The sequence below is a fragment of the Pelodiscus sinensis genome, chromosome 4 (genome assembly GCF_052426305.1).
Source record: "Pelodiscus sinensis isolate ZL-2025 chromosome 4, ASM5242630v1, whole genome shotgun sequence".
In the NCBI taxonomy this organism is placed as follows: domain Eukaryota; kingdom Metazoa; phylum Chordata; order Testudines; family Trionychidae; genus Pelodiscus; species Pelodiscus sinensis.
Window position 1 is genome coordinate 122314667 of NC_143055.1, and position 14547 is coordinate 122329213.

At 43.5% G+C, this 14547-nt stretch overlaps 1 protein-coding gene across 4 annotated transcripts in view; it reads right to left on the reverse strand.

Annotated features, from left to right (window-relative positions):
- Positions 1-14547, reverse strand: part of AFF1 (ALF transcription elongation factor 1) — a 169297-nt gene that overhangs the window by 43489 nt on the left and 111261 nt on the right. For all 4 annotated transcript variants that reach the window (XM_006115336.5, XM_006115334.5, XM_006115335.5 and 1 more), the window contains 4 exons: positions 13272-13326; positions 13115-13152; positions 9878-10034; positions 5821-6729 (listed from right to left, as the gene is read on the reverse strand). In XM_006115336.5, the coding sequence (XP_006115398.3) occupies positions 5821-6729; positions 9878-10034; positions 13115-13152; positions 13272-13326 (1159 nt within the window). The remainder of the gene's footprint in view (positions 1-5820; positions 6730-9877; positions 10035-13114; positions 13153-13271; positions 13327-14547) is intronic.

Genomic DNA, 14547 nt, shown 5'->3' on the forward strand with positions numbered 1-14547 from the left:
TGGGGTGGATATACCTAGGGATTTCAAAGTTGCCCTAGAGTCCTTCAGACTATGTAGTCTGTTGTCAGTCTGTTCTGAAAAGAGACCTGAACCTTCAAAGGACAAGTCCTGAAGTGTCACTTGGCACCTCCTGTGGGATGTCCGAGACTTGTAGCCATGAGCATCTACGCATGACAATTCCTGTTGCCATCGATCTTGTCGCAGAGTCCGCAGCGTCGAGGGCAGCCTGAAGGGCTGTTCCGGACACTATCTTACTCTCTTCATTGAGCACTGCGAACTCTTGCTGTGAACCTTGCGGGAGCTGGGCCTGAAATTTCTCCATTGCCACCCATGAGTTGTAAGTGTATCTGCTAAGCATTACTTGTTGATTCGCAATTCTCAGCTGCAGACCCACCGTAGCATACGCTTTCCTCCCCATAAGTCTAACTTTTTGGGCTCCTTGCTCTTTGGGGTGGGTCCAGGTTGTCTCTGCCTTTCCCTCTGGCAGGCTGCCTGAACCACTGCTGAGCCTGGGGGTGGTGGGCAAACAAATGCTCATGCCCTGCCTGAGGTACGAAATACCGCCTCTTGACCCCCTTCTGTGTCGTGGGTATGGAGGCCGGTGTCTGCCACAGGTTTTTAGTGATCTTTGCCACCATCTTGTTAAGAGGACGAGCAATTTTTGCTGGGGCATCAGCATTAAGGATGTCCACCACAGGGTCTGCCTCCTCTTTGACCTCCTCGGCCTGGACCCCTAGGTTCTGGGCTAGCCACTTGAGTAACTCCTGGTGTGTTTGCATGTCCATTGTTGGCATGCTCGGGGAGGGATCAGCTAGGGCTTCGTTCGGTGGGGAGGACGAGGATTCCCTACGCTCTGGGGGACTCTCAAACTCCGTTCTCGGCTCTGGCTGGCAGTCATGACCTCCTGATGACCTCACAGAAGGTGGTTGGGGAGGTGGGTGGGCAGGGGTCCCCACCGAACCTGGGGGACTAGGCCTGGACTCCAACCCATACCCCTGGTGAGTGGTGTTGCCGAGGGGCCGTTCTGTGGGTCAAGTATGCTGACATTACTACCGACCCTGGTCTGGAGGGGACCAGACCCTGGGCTTGGTGGTAGGCCCAGGGTGTCCAAAAGGGCCACTCAGTCAGTGGTTGCCACTGTGGAGGCCATGTTTATATCATGGCCTGGTTGTGGTCTCTCTGTCGGTGCCGTGAATGAGATCTGTGCCCAGATCACGAACAGTGCCACTGCCCTGATGTTCGGGAGGATTGTGACCCTCTGGAGTCAACTGTATGGCGCGAGGATGCCCTGGATACAAGGGATTCTCCATCCAACTCCGATGAGAGCTCCGATGCCGACCAAGGCGGTGCCATGGACAAGCTCTGCGCCATCTCCTGTCCGTGTTCTGCCGATGGTTTCCCCCATGGGTCGGCCGTGCTGGTGGTGGCATGCCCGGAGCACCTGGGGATATGGTGCCGCTTGCAGCGGGGTGCCGACTGTCTCACCCGCACCACCTCCTGCACTGGTTGCATCGGTGCCAACTGAGTCGGTTCCAGAGGCCCCAGGGGACCATTGCATCCGTGTCGTCGGTGGTGCCAGTGCCAGGACCAACCTGGCACCGAGATGTGCTCTCTCCTCACGCTCTACGATGCACTGCGGTGCCGAAGCTGGGGAGGCTGTCAGTTCTATCAGCTCCTGGGCCCATTAAAGGTGTCTGGAGTGGACGGCCGCATGACCTCCTCCAAAGGCAGGTCCTGGGCCTTAAGGGTGCCGGCCCACACCGGGTTTTGCCGTTGGTGTGATGAAGGGGAAGCCCCAAGATGCTCTCCCTGGTCCCACCTGGCAGGCTATCTGCTTCTTTGCAACTTTTTTGAAGTTGCTGGCACTAGGGATTGGGTGCCTCAGTGCCAACCGGTGCCCCTGCATGTCTCAAGCCATAGTTGGCCTCTCTCGTTGACCCCGGTGTGCTCCTAACAGACGGCTCTGGCACCGGTGCTGAGGGTTGAAGCACGGACTCTATTAAAATCAGTTTAAGTCTGGAGTCTCTCTCCTGCACAAATCTGTTAGGTGGCCTTCCCCACTTGAGACTCTTTTTATGAGGATCTCCGCATGGCATCAGCTTTGAGCACCGCCAGCAGGATTTGAAGCCATGGAGCCCCGACATGCCCCCCCTGCCTGGCCAAGGGGAGCGGGAGCACAACAAAACTAACTCTACTCTAGAACTAACACTTAACTAACTGAGAACTACTCTATTTACACCACTAAGGAAAAACACTAAAGATAAGCTAAGGGAACATTTGTGATCACAAGTGAAGTGTTCCAGCAACCATCAGAGGCGGAAAGAAGGAACTGAAGGGGGGGAGGGCCAGCAGGGGGTAATATGCGTGGCTATACCAGCGCCACTCCAGGGGGCTCCCTGGCTGGCCCAACGGGTGCTGCTAAGGGTAAAAAGCTTTTGGAACTTGTTCATGGAGTGTGCGCACACCTAAACGGAATGGACATAAGCAAGCACTTGAAGAAGAGGTGCTAGGAATAAGGCTTGACATCCATAATGAGTATTCTAACCATATGAACTCATTGCACTTAATGTAACGTACTGACTGTGCAGATATGAGTCAATATCTGTGCAGATACGCAGACATTATTTTCTAGAAGCCTACCCTCAAAGAGGTTAAAGGACCTACTGCTACTTCCACCAAAGGAGATGTCTCTGAGCCCATGTGACAAGCATTTCCTTTTGTCTAAAAGGACCCAGTTTTCAGTCTCATCTCTGTAAATGGTATATTTTATACAGGCAGTCCCCGGGTTACATGGATCCGACTGACCAAGTTAGATAGACATCTGTCAGGGATGGTGTAGACGGAGCTTGATCCTGCCTTGAGGGCGGGGGGCTGGACTCGATGACCTCTCGAGGTCCCTTCCAGTCCTATTATTCTATGATATGATTCTATGATTACATCGGATCCCTACTTACAAACGGGGTGAGGCAACCCCGCACTAGCTGCTTCTCCCGAAGCTAGCGCCCCCCCCCCCAGCAGACCAGGGAGACGCGGAGCGGCTTTTCTCAGCAGACACCTCAGCTTGAGAATAAAGGACTGAGGGAAGTGAGGTGTGGGAGAATAAAACTGAGCTCTGGAGAAATGTTTGGCTAGAGTTTCCCCTACAATATGTACCAGTTCCGACTTACATACAAATTCAACTTAAGAACAAACCTACAGTCCCTATCTTGTACGTAACCCGGGGACTGCCTGTATTGATAACTACCCTCTGGGAATGCTTATCCAACTGGCCACACACTCACTTTGTAATAGCTCCAGCTAGGTTGAATTTCCCTAGATTCTTAATAAGAAGGTCATGTGAGATTGTACCAAAAGTCTAGATATACCACATCTACTACTTCCCTCCTATCCAAAAAGCTGTGGGTGCAGGAGCAGGGGTGCACACTATAAAAAAAAAGGTATCAGTTGGTTTGACATGATTTGTGCTTTACAAATCTATGCTGATTATTATGTATTACTTTAGTATCTTCTAGATTGGGGTGGGCAAAATACAGCCTGCAGACCGAATCCAGCCCACCAAGACATCAGATCAGGTTAGCAGGAGCCTCCATCAGGCTCCCTGCCTGCCCCACCCCCACTCCGCACCTAAGTGTCTCCTGGCTAGTCTGCCTCTGGAATCCCAATCTCTCCCTCCCCCCAATCATCTGCCCTCCACACCGTTACCCCATGTTACCCAAACCTTTTCCACCCCTGCTCCTGCACCCACAACTCCTTTCAAATCTTGCACACTAATCCGCTGCACCCAGTCACAACCCAAATCCCTGCACATCCTCCTGCACTCTTGCCCCAGGTCACAATCCCCTGCACCCCTTCACCTATACCATACCTCCAAGTCACAACCCCCTCCCACACCCAGCATTTCCTCCCTACTTTAGTCCCCTGCCCCAAATTACAACCCCCTCCTTCACCCATACTCAATCTCAGATCCCACACTTCCTCCGGCAGCCCGATCCCTTACCCCAAACTCCCTTCTGTACCCAACCTACGTCCCAGACCCAGTACCTTTTCCATTAATATCATGGAAAAAGCGTAGCCCTTGACCACTTACCAAATTCTTGGTGTGCTCCCACCCCATTAAAAATTATCACCCACCTCTGGTCTAGATAGATTCCTTAATTATTTGCTCTGCTATCTTTCCTGGTACAGAAATTAATCTGACTAGTCTGTAATTCCCTGGGTTGTCTTTATTTCCCTTTTTATAGCTAGGCATTATATGTGTCCTTTTCTAGTCTTCTGGAATCTGTCCTGTCTTCCAAGACTTTTTAAAAATAATAGCTAATGGCTCAGCTATTTCACCACTCAGCTCCTTAGGTATTCTAGCATGCATTTCTAGTATGCTTCTAGGGTACCCCACCCCTGAAAAGCAAATATTTCAGAGTTTTGTGTTTAAACAGACACTATTAAAAAACAAAAGGAATGATATGACAAGGGTTTTTTTAAAAGATTAGATAAGGTATGGAAACTCTCTGTGTTTGTTTTATTTAAATTAAGATAGTTATAGGCAGATTAGCAGTGTTTCAAAACTGTAGTAAATCACTGTTCATTTGCATATTTTTGAAAAGAACCATAATGTTTTGTTCAGAGTTACAAGCTTTGTTGGGGAACATTTTAACCTGCTTGGGCAGTCATTAATGGCTTTAAAAGTAGCCATTCTTGTACAAAGGAATTTCACAAGCCCATTACGAGAAAGAATGTGGATTTGACCTTCATACGCAAATTAGACACTATTTCCCTGGGCTTGAACAAGGACATTAACTGGATGTCACATTATAAAACCAGTCTTCCCTGCATTTAACACCTCATTTACACCAAAAGCTAAGTATGGGATTTCTGCAGTCTACTCAGTTAGCCTCATTAGCACCAGTATCACAACTGACAGGTACCTTCCCTTCTCCCCAACTCCTTTTCTGTTATAAATTCTGTGTTCCTGTTATTTCCACTCCAGCTTCCAGCCTATCTGAACTAGTGGGGTATTTTTGTTAATCTCTAAAGCACCACAGGACTATTCATTTTTAAAGTTATAGTCTACCACAGCTACCACTCTGAGACTTTTGAACATTTCAGAGTTACATACAACCTCCATTCCTGAAGTGCTTGTTGGTTCTGCTGTACTGCTTTCTACAACTTTTGTGTATAGACAAGACCCAAGATACGTACCACTGCTGAAATAGAACTATTCTCACTGAGAGCATCTTTACAAACAGGAGATAGCAATGCTCTCCTAAAACTGATATTAAATGGGTTATACAGATGAATGCACACAGCAAGGAAAACATTTCAATCAACATGAAAATTGTAGAAAAAAAGGCACCATAGCCTTCTCTACTGAAGCTTTAGCTACATTCAATTAATTGAAAGAGGGAGCAATTCAGGGAAACATTAGCAAAATGTAATGTTACATTGTCCTAGAGCTGGTTGAAATTTCTTTAATTAGACAAATTGCGGGTGGGGGGGGAGGAGACTTTTCAATGGCTTTTCAAAAAACCACAAAATTTTGCTAAAAGCTCTCTGCATATTTGTGTGTGACCTTTCAAAAAATGAGAACATTATCAAATAGTTACTGACATTAATTTGGTAAATTTGTTTTTGATAAATAAAAATATGTAATAACTGTTTCCATACAAAATTAAATTAAGATGTGATTATTGGAGGAGATGAAAACTGGGTTCATTATCTGAAATGGAAACAACTTTGAAATATTAAAACGTCTCTTCCACTTTCACTGTCCCTGCCCACTGAAAAACACTGCTACCATTGAAAGAACACTCCTTTCCCTCTTACCTTTCTCTTTTTGAGAGACTTGTGAAGAGAGTCTGTGCTTCTTTTTTCAAAATCCTGCTTCCTGGTGCATGGGAGCTCTTTACCTTCAAGTTTCTTTGGGTGACTTCCTTTCCCTAGTGGCTGAGGAATTCTTGAAAGGAGACACAGCTCAATTTTAACAACAAGGGCATGAGGGACTGGGGAATCCCTCAGAGGTGATAACAGCTTCTTATCCCTGATAGGCAAAATAAGTCTGTCTCGATGGAAGTCCTCTTTAACCACAATGGCAGTCTTTTTGCCACTAGTCCTAGTGAATGTCTGGCCTTGAGCTATGGGACTGAGGGGGAAATGTTCTGAGGCACTGCCAGACATAATGTCTTTCACAGACTTAGGGTCCAAAAATGTTTTAGTAATGGCTTGGTGTGGGTTCTTGTGCTTTTTCTTTTCCAAGGGCTCTTGCCCTGTCCGTTTCAATTCCATTTTGTCAGTGGATTTTGGCCTCTCTTTCGTTTTTACTTTTGGCTTATCTCTGGAAGAATGTTCTTTAACTCCATATGGACCAGGATTACCTTTCACTTTCACGCTTGCTCTGTGTGCCTCTTGTAGTGGGTTCTTACAGGGCTTCTTGATACCCACTGTGTGCCTCTGAGTGGGCTCCTCAGTGCACAGGGGAGACTTCTGGTAGGTCTGTTTGCTAGGAAGATGCACCACCTGGGGAATCCTGGTTGTTTTGCTTGAGTTTTTGGAGTGCAATTCATTTGATTCAGAATGTTCGTGAGAGCTGCTGCTGCTTCTTTTCCCTTGCCCCTTGCTCTCCTGATGACCATGCCTATGACTAACATCACAGAGATTCTCAGTTGGCACTGTTGGTTGGTTCACCTTTGTTAGCCAGTTGTCCAGCTGCCATTTATTTGATGTTAGTGGGTAAGGCTGTAAAGGAAAGAAGTTTGATGGAAGTTATTCCTGTGGGTTATTCTGATGCTTGACAAATTAGATGCTATCAACATCCACGACAATTTACCCCTACTATTAAAGGCACAGGAAGTGTAAGAATTTAAGGGAGAGGTCACAGTGAAAAGCTTTTAAATGGCACAACATCAAATCCTTTCTTTTTGAACAGGGCTAATCTAGCAATTTGTATTAGACTCCTGATCTCATACAAGCTTCACCTTTGTATTATTAAGAGATCTTTCATTTGGAGGGAAGTTTGGCCTTGTGTTGCCTTGTGCCAGAAGTAGATATTATTGACTGATTACCCAGTGTTGTTGACTCAATGCAAGTTAGAATAGTGGCTGTGAAATAACTAGCTTGTGTCTTTAAAGCATACTTTAGCTACACTGAAAGGTATTTCCCATCCCTATGAAGGCACCTCAAACTATTTTGTATTGGTATTCTCTCAATACACTACTGATGGAGACAGAAAGTTCTCCTATAGCACTGCATCTAATGCTTACCAGGGACTTGGAAAATATATTTTCATTTTGTAAGCAATTTGAAAAATGCATCTGGTTTCCATTATGAAACTATGAAGTACTGTCTTGAGTTTTGATAGCTTGCATTCCCAATTAGACCAATAAAGCCTCCAAAGCACTAGGAGGGCAGAAAGCAATCCAAACTCAACAGCAGCAAATGCAGGTACATTATAATGGAGACGTCCCATGCATCTGATCATTTCAGATGAAATCTAAGAAAGAGGTTTCTTATACTGTAATCAAACATGACTGCTGTTTGATTTGAGAAGGAAACGCACTATTCTAAGACAGAATGACCTTACTTTAAATAGCAAAAAAACCTGGCCTCACCATAAAAGGCCTCTCAAATAAAGGGTTCATAATCATTATAAACAAACGGTGAGCCTGGAGCACTGAAGTCAAACACTGATCCAAACATCTAGAGAGTCGGGGTTTGGTTCTTGCCCTTCTCTAGGGTGAACACTGCAGGCAATGCTTGAAATGGGGAAAAGAGAGCAATATTCAGGCAAGGATTTTGAAATACTCCTCCTGAAGCCCAATTGTCCTATTACCAAGGTCTATTTTACTTTCAAAGCATTGTTTCACAGCAAGTGAAAAAGTTTATGGAAGTAGCATGTGGTTTAAAAGAACTTGTATGTAGAAAGAGGATGACATTTTATCCCATTGCCATCTCTATTCACATATCTATACAAGCGACACCATCACAATACCTAACCACATAAGCACAACATCGGGGCTCATACAATTGCACATCCTTTAGTGTGATGTATGCCATCAAGTATCAGCAATGCCCCTCTGCCATGTATATTGGCCAAACTGGACAGTTTCTACAACAAAGGATAAACGGACATAAATCAAGCATCAGAAATGGTAGTGCACATAAATCTGAAGGGGAACATTTTAACCTGCCTGGGCACTCAATCGTGGATTTAAAAGTAGCAATGCTTCCACAAAGGAATGTCACCAGCCAATTACAGGGAGAGAGAATGCAGTATTGGTACTGATCTGCAAATTTGACACTGTTTCCCTTGGGTTGAACAAAGACATTAAGTGGATGTTGTAATATAAAGCCAGTCTCCTGCCTCTAACACCGCATTTTCACATCAAAAGCTAAGTATGGGACACTTCCAGCCTGCTCTCACTAGCAGCAGTCCTACAATTGACAGGTACTTTCTCCCCGCTCCTCCCCCCCCGTTATAAATAATTTGGTTTCTGTTATTTCTACCCCAGCTCATCATCTGAAGAACTGGGTTACAAAAGTTCATTATACAGGCAGTCCCCGGGTTACATGGATCCGACTTACATCGGATCCCTACTTACAAACGGGGTGAGGCAACCCCGCACTAGCTGCTTCCTCCCAGCCGACCAGGGAGACGCGAAGCTAGCGCCCCCCGCCCCTCCCCAGCAGACCAGAGAGACGTAGAGTGGCTTTTCTCAGCAGACAGCTCAGCCTGAGAATAAAGGACTGAGGGAAGTGAGCTGTGGGAGAATAAAACTGAGCTCTGAAGAAATGTTTGGCTAGAGTTTCCCCTACAATATGTACCAGTTCCGACTTACATACAAATTCAACTTAAGAACAAACCTACAATCCCTATCTTGTATGTAACCCGGGGACTGCCTGTATTGATAACTACCCTCTGGGAATGCTTATCCAACTGGCCAAACACTCACTTTGTAATAGCTCCAGCTAGGTTGAATTTCCCTAGATTCTTAATAAGAAGGTCATGTGAGATTGTACCAAAAGTCTAGATATACCACATCTACTACTTCCCTCCTATCCAAAAAGCTGTGGGTGCAGGAGCAGGGGTGCACCCTATAAAAAAAAAGGTATCAGTTGGTTTGACATGATTTGTGCTTTACAAATCTATGCTTGACATCCATAATGAGTATTCTAACCATATGAACTCATTGCACTTAATGTAACGTACTGACTGTGCAGATATGAGTCAATATCTGTGCAGATACGCAGACATTATTTTCTAGAAGCCTACCCTCAAAGAGGTTAAAGGATCTACTGCTACTTCCACCAAAGGAGATGTCTCTGAGCCCATGTGACAAGCATTTCCTTTTGTTTAAAAGGACCCAGTTTTCAGTCTCATCTCTGTAAATGGTATATTTTATACAGGCAGTCCCCGGGTTACATGGATCCGACTTACATCGGATCCCTACTTACAAACGGGGTGAGGCAACCCCGCACTAGCTGCTTCTCCCGAAGCTAGCGCCCCTCCCCCCCCCCAGCAGACCAGGGAGACGCGGAGCGGCTTTTCTCAGCAGACACCTCAGCTTGAGAATAAAGGACTGAGGGAAGTGAGGTGTGGGAGAATAAAACTGAGCTCTGGAGAAATGTTTGGCTAGAGTTTCCCCTACAATATGTACCAGTTCCGACTTACATACAAATTCAACTTAAGAACAAACCTACAGTCCCTATCTTGTACATAACCCGGGGACTGCCTGTACTATAGATTTTTGTTAGTCTCAAAGGTGGCACAGGACTACTTGTTGATTTTATTCCAAGGCAACTTCCCTGTAAGTATTTTGGTATTTGCTTAGTGAGAAGTCAGAGGCAGTAGACTTCCTTAATCTTCCATGCAGTCACCACACAGTACCTCAGATGTGGAAATTCTTGGTGGCTCTTTTGCTTCACTGTCACTCAGACCGCTCTCGCTCTCAGAATCTGAAGAGCTGTCTGAATCACTGGTGCTCCCTGACTCTGCACTGCTGGAATGTGCTGATGCCACGCCCTCAGGCTGGGATTGTAAGACACTGCACAACAATCAGGAGATAAAGTCAGAAAGCAGCATGGGTAAAGGTTTTATACTTTCATTGACAAGGCAACACTGAAGTAGTACCTCAGGACAGCGATACAGTAAAATCAGGATTCACTGGTGTGGCATCCTGACAGATCTTCCTGCTTCATCAGTGATGATAAACGTTTGGCTGTGTGCATTTTCATATGCTCCTTCAGTATATTGTGCCAGCTCTATGCCGGTAGCTGGCATAATAGGCTTCACGAGAGTTCCCAAAGACCACAGACTCAGATAATATATGAAGGGACCCTAGTCAGGTTTATTGTTGAATGAAGTACATTAATAGTCGGTGGTGGCCAGATGGCCTCTGAACCACAACATATTTGTACCCGGGACAATGGACTCAGCTCAGACGTTAGCATGGATTTCACTATCACCACCTAGGCTGGCCAAAGAGTTAAGTGATATACCCCAACATTTATAGAAAAAAATAAACAATTTCTGATACACACTGCATGTAACATCTTATGCATTAATGGCATGTTTGGTACCTCCCCCTGTACTTTCTTCTAAAGCATTCACTTCAGCTGTGTCTAGACTGGCAAGTTTTCCCGGAAAATCAGCAGCTTTTCCGGAAAAACTTGACAGCTGTCTACACTGGCCGCTTGAATTTCCAGAAAAGCACTGATGATCTCATGTAAGATCGTCAGTGCTTTTGCGGAAATACTATGCTGCTCACTTTTGATATTGGCAAGAAGGCAGTCAGGTAAAGAGAATTAATCATTGTACCATAAAAGTAATGGCTCAAAATCTTCTTCCCTTTAGCCATATAAACATGTGATCAAAGTTTCACCTGCTACCATAAGAGGTTAGTACATGGCAAAAGTAAAAACTGTCACTGGAGATTTTTAAAGCCCAGTTTTCTGAAAGACCATTACTCAATGGAACTAACAGATGCCAGGTAAAGAGCTAAATAAGTAATGAAAGAAAATTAGTTTTCCTGAAAAGGTTTTATACAAATTTCTCTCCTCACCATATATGACTCCTTCTGTTTCCATTTCATCAGAAGCATTACCTAGCTGAATAGCCATGCTAACGTGGCATATTGTCCCCAGACGACCCCTCCCCACAGAGCTCACTTCTGTAATCTGCTTAAAAAAGGAATGTACGTAGTTCAGCGGAAGTTAGGACTGACCAGCATGATGCATGTTTTGGAAAGGGGTTAAAAATGAAAATAATGGTTTTAAAGTAGGAAAACCCACATTAATGCTGATTGGTTTGCATGAGTAGCAGTCAGTGTTCTTGATGATCCAGCTTCGTACTAAGAGAAAACTACATTTTAAGAATTCTTTCATAAGCAAACTAATTGTCACTGCCAAAAATTTGTCATGCCCCTATGCAAGTTTAACTTTTTAGACCATTATTCTTTGCTTGAAGGATATAGTTAACAGGCCAAAAATGTGGTCTATACTTAAGCTGTCTCCACTAGGAAGGGTTCTGCGTTTTTTTTTAAACATATACCCATGCATTCCACCTTGAACCTCAGCTGTCATACCAGAAAACTTGAGGTGTAGCTTATCCCTTTGTTGTACTGTGCACATGCAAATGTTTCTAGCTTCCTAGTGATTAAAAATCAGACTTCCACATTACTCGCCAATGTGATATTGCATATAGTATGAGCTCAAGGAAAGAACTAAACACACACTGGTAGCAAGTTAGAGGTATAAACGGAAACTCTTAACCTATTTATCCAGCCCCAAGACAAAATGAAATTTTGGTGATTTCACTTTTTCAGACCTGGCTCCTTAATGTTAAACACCTTTCTAACAATTTAGGCATCTAAATGCCTAAGTACCCTCATCTCTACTGGAGTCAATGATAGCTGCAGGTGCACACTTCATTAACAAATCAATTAATTAGGTGCTTTAACACTAGGCACTCCAGCCCTAGTTCTCAAGTCCTTGCAACTATAAAAAGCATCTTAGAGATACAGTCTCCCCACCACCACACTGTATTAGCCTCAAGCAGCAGCTTGCAAAGAAGTTAGGCATGCCTCTATTCATCCCAGTTGAATGTTAATTCTGAGGCTCTTAATGATTATTTTAATTTCAAAAGCACAAATGGTTAAAATAGTCAATGAAAATTAGGCATATGACTCATTTGTGCTTTTGGGAATTTTTCTGAAACATCTCAAATAATATAGAGGTATTACCTCATGTATATTTATCATATGAAGCTACTGCAAATGTGCATGCAAACTGAGCTAAATGCACATGCAAGCAGCAAAGTAAGCCAAATGACAGAAATAGTGGAGGTCCTGAAAATACCATCTTTGCCCTATTGAAAGCAATAAAAAATACAGTAACAGAAAGGTCTGTTAATTCATAAGGACCATGTTCTACTCTTGGCCAAGGTGCAAGACTCCTATTATTCTCCAAAGGAAATCCATTGGTGAATGAGGGTAGCATTTAGCTATAACAACTTCATAGCTCAGGTCTGTTGACTGTAATAAAAATCTTGATTCAGCCCTGTCCATAGCCTGAGCTTGATTCACATTTATTATATATTGCATACGTGCATACACATCTATCTATCTATATATACATACATTTATCTCAAAGAGAACACAAGGACAATATTTTCTCATAACTTTACAAATCAGAGGAGTTTCTCCTCTGATTTGCACAATCACTTTAATTAGTTGCCTTTTGACCAATTACTTTTATTCTACACCAGAACAAAAATTGCAACCACATTACTTTCTTAATTTAAATGTTTAAATTTGTCTTGACTTCAGTGTTTGCTATAAGCAAGAGCGTGAGCATATAAAAATGAACCTCAAAACATCATTGAAACCTGGTTATGCAATGCAATTGAACTTCTAGAATAAGCTACTCAGTCACTCATTCATCTCTACAAAAGTACTAAGTGCCAGGTCCTGAGCTGGGACACATCAGAAAAGTTACATGAAGCTACTCCAATTCATACCAACTGAGGATCTGCAAAAATCAAAATAACTTTCATCCTCCCCCATTCTGTATACATAATACCAAGCATATTTTTCTTCCTAGTTAGTAGTTTTGGAACAAATATTACCTTGGAGGAGCAGATGAGGGTGGTGGCTTTTCAGAGACCTAAGTATTTAAACAAAAAAGGAGGGGGGAAGGGAGGTTAGGTTAAAGACCTTAAAAACTCACATTGATTTAAAGGGATCACTCTGTGTGTAGTATCATACAAAATTTGTAAAACTGACCTGATCATCATCACTGTCTTCACTATCGCTGAGCTGGAGGTCATCTTGTAGCATTCTGAAAGACAAACAAAAGGCAGTACATATAGATGGATATTCTTTAAAAAGATAGACTGTGATGCAAAACTTGGTCTTTCTGAAGTTGGGCATCTAGTTCTGATACCATACTTCAAAAACCCTTTGGGACTTTGTTCCAAGACATAAAACATTCTAGTGTTAAATGCCATTATCACCTGAACAGAATATAATAATACATTGCCTAGCTCTTACATCTTACACATCTCAAAGTATTTACAAAGAAGGTCAGTAGCACTCTATCCATTTCACAGATGAAGTAACTGAGGCACAGGGGGAAATGACTTCTCTAAGATCATCCAGCAAGCCACTGGCAGAGCTAGGCAAAATTCCTTGGCAGGTAACCCTTAAAGACCTTAAGTAGTTTGATACTAAGATCAGATTTCTTGAATTTCAGTCAAGTGCTCTATCCAATAGGCAACAAAGTGTACCAAGAGAACATTAAAGTGTTTTCAGGTATCTGAAGCAACCTATGGGCACTCACGTTGTTTTTATTGAATTGCGATTACAGTACTTCCATTTTCACATACGTTCACTTTTTCCAGCTGAAGTCTTCAAATCAAGAATGTCTAAACAAGTGTCAAGTTCAAGCTGCATTCTCCAATAGTCTTCCTCTTCTACCTAACAGAATGCGATGCTTCTGCACATCACACTGGGAAATGTAACATTTTGTGCAACAAATGGAAATACAAAATACTAAGAGACAAATTCTACTCCAGTGTCACTGGGAGCCAAGAATGTGTGCATCCAAGAGCAGAATTTCTTCACAAACTTATTCACAAATATGTAGATGACTATCACAGAGTATGATTATTCCAGCTGTCCCAGAGCATTAATCAATAAAGTGCCTTGAAAAGGAGGGCAAAAATTAGCAAGAATCACACTGACTGCTTTTCTTCTTCTTCTGTATGATGTACAAAGGTAGCCTGAAAGTCTATTGACCAAAAAATCCTACTAACTCAAAAGATTAGAAATTCAAGTCTTAATTCCCCTGAAACTGAATAGTACAGCAATTAGAGAACTAGTGAAATTGTATTTCAAAAGACATGAGACTCAAAGCTGAGGAGCTGAGCGGGGAAAGGAATTTTTAGTCGGAGAGTTTAAAAACATATTTTGTTTTAAATACCTGTTGAAGCTAATGCTTAATGATCATTCATGATTGCTCCGTTAACACAATAACACCCCCAGCTCTTTAAGGTGCATG